The sequence below is a fragment of the Nannospalax galili genome, unplaced genomic scaffold (genome assembly GCF_000622305.1).
Source record: "Nannospalax galili isolate Female #2095 unplaced genomic scaffold, S.galili_v1.0 scaffold884, whole genome shotgun sequence".
NCBI lineage: Eukaryota > Metazoa > Chordata > Mammalia > Rodentia > Spalacidae > Nannospalax > Nannospalax galili.
Window position 1 is genome coordinate 105,669 of NW_008352264.1, and position 10,501 is coordinate 116,169.

General features: G+C 44.0%; 1 protein-coding gene across 5 annotated transcripts in view; it reads left to right on the forward strand.

Moving 5' to 3' along the window:
• Fcgr2b (Fc fragment of IgG receptor IIb) overlaps positions 1-7,592 on the forward strand; it is a 15,361-nt gene extending 7,769 nt beyond the window's left edge. For 2 of the 5 annotated variants that reach the window (XM_017802199.2, XM_008849063.3), the window contains exons 4-8: positions 934-1,185; positions 2,065-2,187; positions 4,491-4,631; positions 6,845-6,882; positions 6,989-7,592. In XM_017802199.2, the coding sequence (XP_017657688.1) occupies positions 934-1,185; positions 2,065-2,187; positions 4,491-4,631; positions 6,845-6,882; positions 6,989-7,075 (641 nt within the window). In that variant the 3' untranslated portion in view covers positions 7,076-7,592. The remainder of the gene's footprint in view (positions 1-933; positions 1,186-2,064; positions 2,188-4,490; positions 4,632-6,844; positions 6,883-6,988) is intronic. The other 3 variants (XM_017802200.2, XM_008849064.3, XM_017802201.2) reach the window with 2 other exon arrangements.
• The last annotated feature ends 2,909 nt before the right edge of the window (positions 7,593-10,501 follow it).

The window sequence follows — 10,501 nt, forward strand, 5'->3', positions numbered from 1 at the left end:
ATGTATAAATTTGTTTAGCCTTGAATCTCAGTTTTCTGATCTGCTCAGTTGGGGTGCTAATGCCTCTATCCTGAGGTTCTGGGGAGAGCTGGCATTTTCTCTGGTCTCTGGGCCCTTCTCTGAGCCCTCACAGTGCTTGGTGGTGTCCTTTTTCTTTTTCTTCTACTAGCCTGTGGACATTTGAGGTGAAAATTGTGTCTTATTCATCTTCATATTTGAAGTACCTGAGACAGGGCAGGGCTTATTAAATCTTTGCGGAGCAGATCAATGATTGTTACAAGCTCTTGGCAAAAAGTAAGTTTTCTCGAAAGGAAAGCTGCCGTGCCACTGAGATAATGTTTCCCATCATTGTAACTCTTAACTCAGTTCCTTCCTCTTGCCTGATCCCAATTTTCCCTCAAAAGTATACAAACAGCAAGCTAAGGACTTACTTCCAATCTTGTTGAGCTGCAGTTCCACATTTATTGATATTCACCAAGGAAGCCAACATTTTTGGAGGGTCTCGATGTTCTGCTATCTCCTCCACACACAAGTCTCTGCTGTGGTTGCCTCAAGTCTATAGAGTTCTCAGTTAGACTGAATTTCTTCCTTTCCTGCTGGGAAGGGATTGTCTTCTTCCTGACAAGACAAAGCCTGCAGTTGTGTTCTCCCAGGAGAGCAAAGAGAAGATGATCTCTCCTGGACATTTGCTGTATGGCATGAACTATTGCAGATGCATAGTCTGATCATGGCCATTTTCACAGATGAGGAAACTGAGGCCCAAAAGAGTTCAATTACTTGCCCAAGATTTCAGAGCTTATATATGAATGGAACCATCAAGATTATCTAATATGAAATTATAGCTCTTCCCTCAGTACATCATGTCCTACCAAGGAGGGTGGTCTGGGTCTCAGAGCTGAGCCCCGGTCTTCTGAGTCCTTTTGTATTTTTCAGACTGGCTGCTGCTGCAGACCTCTCAACTGGTATTCCAGGAAGGGGAAACATTCACATTGAAGTGCCACAGTTGGAAGAGCCAAGCCCTGAACAAAATCACATTTTTCCAGAATGGAAACCCCATGAGGTTTTCTAATAATAATAGCTGGCTAATCTCAAAAGCAAACCACACTCACAGTGGTGATTACTACTGCAAAGCCTTTTTAGGAAAGAATCTACACACATCGAAGTCTGTGACCCTCACTGTCCGAGGTATGAGAATTCTGTCTAGATGTGGGAAAGACAAATGGGGAGATAGTCAAGGGTGAAAAAGTTCTATTGGCTCACAGGGAGATCTGAGAAATGCCACAGCTACAAAACTGGGCTCCAAGGCAAAGAGAACTGTGAAGGCCTTGCCAAGTACTGGCCAGTGGGCAGAAGTAGTAGCTGGAGCTCAGAGCTCTTTGCTTGCAGGTGATGGGTGACAAGGCTGTTGTCCTCTTTTGAAATACAGGCCACATACTAATAATAGCAGTGAGGCAGAGCCCACTCATTTGCACAGATTCTCTAAACTCCTGGACATTCCTAAAAACTGAGGCTTGTCTTCTTTCTTCTTTTTTTCTTTTTTGGTCTTTTTGAGACAGGGTCTCCCTGTAGCCCCAGCTGTCCTGGAACTCACTATGTAGACCAGGCTGGCCTTGAACTCACAGAGATCTGCCTGCCTCTGCCTCCCGAGTGCTGGGATTAAAGGCGTATGCCACCACGCCCAGCGTCTTCTTTCTTATGTCTCACATAATGGTCATTCATGTCTGAAGGCCCAGCATGTTCTGGACAATGGTGGTGCCACCAACTCTGGGAGGCCTCAGGCCTATCCTCCCCACTCACCCTGAGGCCTATCCCTCTGCTACTACATACTCACCAGCATGCCTTTATTAATTTGATAGAAACACTTGGTTATGGGAGAGGCTCAAGTCCAACCATAGAAACCCTGGGTAGATGAGGTTTCAGGGTGATGTGTTATACCTACGAGTGACTCAGACACTGAGCAACTCCAGGTGACAAGCCTTAGACACAGCATTGGAGGAAGGTGGGGAAGATGGAGACAAGACAGAGAGAATACTTATTACCTGTCTTCGCATGTGTCTTCTCCAGGGCCCAAACCAAGCAACTCTTCACTGACATTGACAGTCGTGGCTGCTGTCACTGGGATTGCTGTAGCAGTCATTGTTATCATCCTAATAGTTTTGGCCTATCGCAAGCAAAAACAAGCTCCAGGTTGGTGGCTACCTTTGGTCCCTCTTATCAGTTTCTACTTAGCTGAGACCCTAACCCAAGTCTTGGCAGAACCCTTAGCTAGGGTTTAGAGAATCATTTGCATTGCTGTAGCTCCATCATTATCAATTTATTCATTCAGCTATAAATGCATCTATTAAGCAAGACCTGAGCAATCCTATTGATGTATCAAGTACTATGCTAGACACTGTTGATGTCTGTTCCAATTTCTCTGGAACTGGTCCAGTTTCTCATAGAGATGTGACCATGAACTGGGTCTTGTGCATAGATGTAGCACATCCTGTAATCCCAGGATTTGGGAGGCTAAGGCAACGGAAGCCAGGGTCAGTGAGCTGACTCAATCGATAAAGATGCTTAGAGTCAAGCCAGGCAACCTGCGTTTGATCTCTGGAATCCATGTAAAGGTGGAAGGAGGGAACTGAGTCCTCAGAGTTGTCCTCTGACCTTCATACATGTGCTGCTGTGCACACCCCTCCCAGTAATAATAATAAATAAATTTAAAAAAAACTTTAAGATTCTGAAGCCAGCCTGGGTTATAGGGTGAGTTTGAAGGCAGCCTGTGCTACATAACAAGGCCCTGTCTAAAATTTAAAGAAAGAGGAAACTCCATAGTCCCACATGTTAGGCAGCTTTCTGTCACTGAAAGTACTCCAGATAATCAACTTATAAAGAGAGGAAGTTTCTAGGCATGATGGCACACACCTGTAATTCTGGCATTTAGGAGTCTAAGGCAGGAGGATCAATGAGTTCAATACCCTGTCTTAAAAAACAAACAAACAGGGCTGGAGAGATGGCTCAGTGATTAAGAACACTGGCTCTTCTTGCAAAAGACCCGGGTTTGAATCCCAGCACCCATATAGAAGCTAACAACTGTCTGTAACTCCAGTTCCAGGGGATCTGACAGCCTCTTCTGTATTCCGTAGGCATTGCACAACATGGGTGCACATACCTACGTGCAGGCAAAACACAAATAATAAGTAAAATATTTAAAACAAACAAACAAAAAACCAAACAGAGACAACCAGAAAGGTTTATTTCGGCTCATAGTTTTGTATACTCCATTCATGATTTGTTGCTCCCATTGCTTTGGTCTGTGGTGAGCTATAATACAGTGGGAGTACATGGCAGGACAAAACTGTTCACCATATGACCAGGAAGCAGAGATCAAGGAAGGAATTGGGGCTCCCACAACCCCCTTCATGAGCTGCACCTAAAGGCCTCCCAGAAGGCCCACAACTTAAAGGTTCCACCTCCTCCTAATGTCTCCACTGTGGGGATGATATATTTAACATCTGAGCTTTTGGTAGACATTTCAGATCCAAATTGCTGCATACAGCCTGGCTGGGGCAGTTAGAGAAGTTTTTGTGGGGTGGCAGGGTGGTGATTTAAATATATATAGTGGGGCCAGACTGCTGTGTTTCAAATCTTGGCTCACAGATCACCCAGCTGTATAATATTGGGTGAATTAACCTGTATGCCTCAGTCTTATCTGGGAAATAAAGAATACTAATAGAATCTACCTTACAAGACTGTTATGACAATGATTGAGGTCAAAGCTCTTGTAACAGTGCCTGACAGAGAGTAAAGAACACATAAACACAAGGTGTTATCACTGTGGAGGAGGTGATGTCTAGGGATAGCCATTAGCTAGAGGAAGCGCTTTTGGAAACTGCAGCCAAGGCATAGAAATGAGGAATACTGTAGGCAGGCTGGGGCCAAGGGAGGCCACTGAGAAGGAGAAAATAATACTACTAATATCTCACAATACACTTTGCAATTGGTTCATAGGAATTCAGTTACTGATGGGTAAATACTGAAATACTGAGATGCTGAGAGAAAAGTTTCACTTTTAAAAGGCAAAGAGAGCCGGTTATGGTGACACACGCCTTTAATCCCAGCACTTGGGAGGCAGAGGCAGGAGGATCTCTGGGAGTTCAAGGCCAGCCTGGTCTACACAGTAAGTCCCAGGACATCTGGGGCTACAGGGAGACCCTGTATCAAAAAAAGACCAAAAAAAAATTTTTTTAAAGGCAAAGAGAGTCTGAGAAAGATGCAATCGAATAGCTTTTCCAAAATACTTAAACATTTACTTCTCTCTCTGGACCAGCAACTTTATGGGATAGAGAGGTTCTTGATGAGGACTGCTGGGCAGTGAGGAAGAGAGGAGATGGTTTTGTGAAGGAATGGTCTATGTTGTTTTTACCTCAGTCCTTACCCTGGTACTCAGTCCTGAGGACCCAGGACCCACTCCATAATCCTACTAACCTACTACATGCCCCTCCTAGCTCTCCCAGGAAACCCTGAGCACAGGGAAATGGGAGAGACCCTCCCCATGGAAATAGGTGAGTACAGCATGCCCTCTGGAGGCTCAGTGACTCTCATCCCAGGGCCTCCATGTGGACTGGAGCCAGCGAGCATCAGCTCCTGTGAGTTCACTGGGAGTGCAGGAGAGGGAGGAGGAGTGGGAGGAGGGCTGGGGCTCAAATCTCTTGGTCAGTTCTGAGTCTAACTCCTGGACCTAAGGAGGATCTCACTAGAGATGAGAAGAGGAATATCTGTCCCAGAAAGGGGAAGGGGGTGGGGGTGGGGGGTTGGGGCTGTGTCCAGACTTCTAGACAAACTAGGAATCTGGAGACATTTCCAGAGTAGGAAGTCAGAGTTATCTGGATCCTTCTGTGGAGATGTGGCAGAGCTGGCAAAGGATAGGGGTTAAGAGTTATGTGACAGAGGCCAATAGGATGAAGGTAGGCATCTAAGAGGAAAGGAGAAGGCCTGGGAAAACCCTAGAGGTTTGCTCAGGAATCTGTCCTGATGGAGGGGTCCGGGTAGGTATGGTACAGATCAACTTTTAGTAGCATATTAAGAGGAGGATTGAGCTTGAGAAAATTCCAGGGGACTGGAGCTCTTTATGGGTTTCACTTTGTGAGCATATCCTGGTTCTAATGCCTACTTGTGTTGCTTTACCAAATACTGGCCTGATTCTGAGACCATCATATCATACAATTGAATCTGGAGCATGTCATTCCTTGTGATGGGGTCAGGTCACTTCATTGTGGAAGTGGGTGACTGGCTTAGGTGACCTCTGAACCTTTATAGGTCTGAGATTTGAAAACCAATGACTGTTAAACCCTGGTTCAGAAGGAAGAATGTAAAAGGAGTGGGTGTATTCCAGGCAATTCCTGACTTTAGTTAAAGACAGAGCACAAAGGCAGGTAGATTTTTCTTTGGAGGCATCCATGACAGCAGAAACAAGAGGAGAAAGAGAACTTGAAAGAGACCCTTGGAGATTCCACTTCAGAGGCCTGGAGTGTGACTCAGAGTGGAACCAACAGATTTGAGTGCTTGAGCGAAACAGCAGTCACCTAACTGTGCTTTCAGCAAGGTCTGTGTGTCCCTCAGCCAGGCCACATGGGGATGCCAGGCCACATGGGGATGTGGGCCTGGGTCTGTATCTAGGGTCCAACTGGACCTTCAAAAATGTCTAGTCACAGGGGCTGGAGAAATGGCTCAGTGCTGAAGAACACTGAATGTTCTTGCAGAAGACCCGGGTTCGAATCCCAGCACCCACATGGCAGCTAACAACTGTCCATAACTCCACTTCCAGGGGATCTGACAGCATCTTCTGTCCTCTGTGGGCATTGCACAATACGGGTGCACTTATCTATATGCAGGCAATACACCCATACACATAAAAAAAATAAAAATAATAAAATATTAAAAAAAAGTTTAGTCACAACAGAATTCACCACCTTGTCTGGCTTTGTCTACACTGGCATAAACACATTCTGTAAGGCACTTATGCAGCCAGACACTGGAGTTGATGGCTTCCTGAAATGCACAGTAAATTGCTGGGATTATAGAAGAATACATTAAAAAAGGGGGAATTCTGAACGCAGTATGGGGCAGAATTTGGAACACCACACACAGAGTTCTTTGTGGACAGGGAGTGAGTGAAGAGACTGGAGGCATTGTTGTAGCCTCTTCCCCCACTTCTTGAGAAAATGCTGATTTATAGATACTGAGGCAGATTTTCATAATGGCAAAGGGAACCTAGGGAAAAACACGAGCTAATCTGGGCTGTTTATCAGTACTCTCTGGTCCTTCCTCTCTCCCTTTCCCCCTTCCTCCTTCCCTCCCTGATTTTCCTTTCCTTCCTCTTTCTCCTTTTCCTCTCTTTCTTTCTTTTGAGTGTCGTAGAGTACTTGATTCTTTAAAGGTCCGACAAGAATAAACTACATTTGTCTAATCTGGAAGTGGCCCTCAGTCTTCCCTCCCTGAAACCTGTGACTGGCAAAATTCTGGATTATTTATTTCACTCAAAATTATTTCACTCTGATGCTAAGCACTTTCCGTGTTCCCCAATTGCCCGAATCTCCAAAGCCGCCTGGTTTGATGCTAGGAAAGTTCAGCAATTGTCTGAAAAGAATATAGCACAGTTGTTTCCCTTGGCCAGTGTGGCCAATGGGGAAGGCTCGGTATCAAAGAGTCATCTGGCTATCTTGACTTGCTGCTTGGCCTGCAGGCCTGGGTTGGGGTTGCTTTGGGTCTGCTTTGGGCTTTGGTTTTGCAGCCTCAGCAGTGGCACATTAAGCCCTCTTCTTCAGCAGTGCCCAGGTTGATCTCTTTCTTTTGCCCACAGCCAATCCCATTGATGATGAGGAAGCTGCCAAAACTGAGGTGAGTGAGCCTGCCCGTGTCCTTTTTCTCCTCCTCCTTCCTGCTCCGCCACTCTTTCTCCCATGACCTCTCCGTAGATCTCATGGCTCATTTCTGCTTTCTCTAGGCTGAGAATACAATCACCTATTCGCTTCTCAAGCACCCAGAAGCTGTGGATGAAGACACAGAGCCTGATTACCAGAACCACCTTTAATCTCCCTTGTCTTAGTTTGGGATTGAGAATTTTGCCAGTCACAGGTTTCAGGGAGGGAAGACTGAGGGCCGCTAGTGTCTCCTGGCAAACTGCCATTGGGCATGGTCAAGTGAATGCCCTAAATCTTCAGAAGCAGGACTTCCAGAGTGACCAATGTGAGTCCTGAAACCAACAGACAATCTGGTCCTGGTCCCCCGGGTTGACTGCTCTGCTTCCTTCTAGGACTTGCACCTCAAGACTCTTCTGTTACACATACACACAGCCAATAAAATTAATCAAATTACTGTCATTAAGAGACTGTAGCTACAAGGGAAATGCTTGTATTACAGGTTACATGAGAATAATTATATTAGTATACATGATCTCAAAAATGACAAAATAGACTTGTACCAACATGTTAAAAGTGATATTTCAGGAACTATAGAATTATAAGGGAATCTTATTTTCTATCTTATTTTTCCATAAAGGTCATGAATTACTTTTACAATAAAATATTATTAAAACAATGTTCTCTTTACCTTTTCAAGGCTGTTTATCTCTTCTGTGAGAAGACTCTTGGGGGGTAGTAATGGTTAGGTGTTCAGTTGACATTTCCTGGAGTGACATAAACATCTCAGATAGGGTGCCAACAGTAGATCGAAGTAGTAATTCCCCTCAAGTCTAGTTTGGTAAACCAAGGAGTTCATTGGGCTTACTTATAGGAACACAGGTGAGGAGTTACTTACAGGATTGTTAGTGACCCTAACAGCTGTGTCACCAGCAAGTCCTACTCTAGCATGAAGACTAGTTATATAGTTGGAGCCCCCTCCTTCAGTTAGTTAATCTTCCATAGTCTATAGACTTGAGTGCTTCCTGGGACCACAGGCAGCTGGGACAAAATTACACTGAGGTAAAGGGTATGTAGAAGGGAGTGACTGGAAGCTCTCTCTCTCCCTCTTTTGCTAAGTGGCTCAGAGTAGCCTCAAACTTTCAGTCCTTCTGCCTCTGCTTCAGATCTTGAGAGTATGGGCATGCACCACCATCCCTTGCCTGGTAGTGATTGGCAGGATGTAGGGGAGAGGAGAGATGGTGATTGGGACTGCAGGGCTTTAAAAACTGAATGTTCTTCCAGTGAACTTGTATTCTTTTTGTTTTGTTTTGTTTTGTTTTGAGACAGGGTCTCCCTCTAGCCCCAGCTGGCCTGAAACTTGCTATATAGACCAGTCTGGCCTAAATCTCCCAGAGATCCTCCTGTCCCTGACTCTGCTGAGCTAGTACTCTTGTTTCCACACCTTCTTCTCCTTTTCTTTTCTCCTGTGACAAGCAAAACACTTTGTTTTGCATCACAAATTCTCAGGAAGTCAAACTTCAGAAGAATGTCAGTGGGAACTTGAACTGATCCTCCTGCTTCCACACTCAAGTGCTGGGATTATGGGCATTAATCATCATGCCTGGCTGGTATATGTATTTTAAAAACTGGATTACATTACATATTTTTATATGTTCACAAAATCACTCAGGCAAAAGTTTATGCACACTGTAACCACATAAGTTCAGATAGCACAGAAGTTCAAAGAAGAAAAAACAAAAATTCCCTGTTTTGTCCTCATCCCCCCTAATTATGTTCTTCTTATGAATAACCACTGTTGAAGGTTTTGTGTACATTTAGATTTTTGTACATATATTCTTTATATTTATAGTTTTTTGAAAGAGTACCTGTGGGATAATACTTTATACATGATTATGTATAACATATCCTCTTGTTTAATAAGAGGGTCACTGGGGCTTTCTGGTTGCCAATCTAACTCCAGGTTTGCTGAGAGACCCTGACTCAAAGGAATAAGGTGACAAGTGATAGATCAGGATACTCAATGCCCTTCTTTGACCTCTGCATGTCTGCACATAGGCACACGTACCTGCACACATGTGTATACACACAACACACATGGTAAAATAAGTTAAAACATTCTCTAGATTTTCTTCTTTGAACTCCCTGATAACCAAGATAACTTGCATGGATCTTAGTGGTTCAATCTAAACACAAACAGCAAATAAGTTTAGTTGACATAGAGGAGCTTAGCCCTGGAATCTCTTGGACTCTCAGTGATTGCCTGGACTCTCTTTTATTGTACCTTTAAGAAAAGTCTTACACGGTGGTCACAAGACATGGAGAAATCAAGTTGGTGGGACCAGGAAGCTTCCTCCCTGCTGGCTAGCTTTCCATAGTACAAGAAGATGCTATGTAGGCTTCTGGGGAAAAAATGTCATCTATAATATTTTCCAACTGTGAATTCTGTGAATTACAATAATGACTGGCATGGGTGTAATAGTCATATGAATGTTATAGGGGTAATCAACTGCTTTTTGATTGGCTTTTAGGCCTGCTCCATAGGAGGAAACATGTCTGGTACCATAAATTTGGCCAAGAACCTATGGTTGGGGAGATCACAGGCCCCAGGAGTGAACCTACCTATTATTATCTACCTATTCTGAAATATGGATATAGTGTCCAACTACCTTCTAAATTCTTTTCTCTATACCTGTAACTTAATGCAGCTCTCAGATTTCATCAAAGAAGCTTCTTTATGCAGTGGACAGTGGTTAATGCAGAAACTCATAACTGGCCAAAGTACAGAGACAGTCAGTGGAGTGCTTAGCTATAAATGGGACATCTGTATCAGTGTTCCCCCTCCCCAAAGTGCAAGGACCATTGCAGAATAGGGGGCAGAACGATTTTAAGAGCTAGAGGTCCAGGAGCACCAGAGCAAAACAGTGTCTTCTGGACATAACAGGACCACTACACTCATGAACTCACAATAGCTGTGGCTGTCAGCACAAGACGTGCAAGATCAATCCAGTCATCATTCCAACATAGAGTAGGAAGGGGTTCAACCAGCCCCAAGTTCTAAATGAGGAGCTGTGGGCAGTTGATGGCTTCTGGGGGAAGGAGAGTCTATTTTCTTTAAGGGTGTGGCCTCTGGTAGGTTGATCATATTCAAGTGAATGGTTCTACACCCATGAGTATATGGGCAACACAAATTAGACTTGATGGATTGTTAAAACAACAACAAAAAAAGAGGACAGGAAGTTGAGAGTAGGGGAGTGGGGAGGTAGGGCTGGATCTGGGCAGGGTTAAGGGGAAGAGTTAGGGTGAATGCATCAAAACAGATTATATGAAATCTTTAAAAAATAATAGAAATATTATACATTTTTAAAGAAGCCTTATGTGAGTGAGTCTCTGTGGAATCAAATGAGTTTTCCCCACATCCTCTTCAGACAAGCCTCCTGACCACCTTCCCCCACTTCTATTATTCTGTTTTAATTTTCTGTGCTATCACTATAAGTAATTATGTATTTTCTTGTTCAGACAAGAAATGTAACCTCAATACAGTATGATTTTTTTTTCTTTATTTACTACTAGTCCAGGGACTAGAACAATATAATACA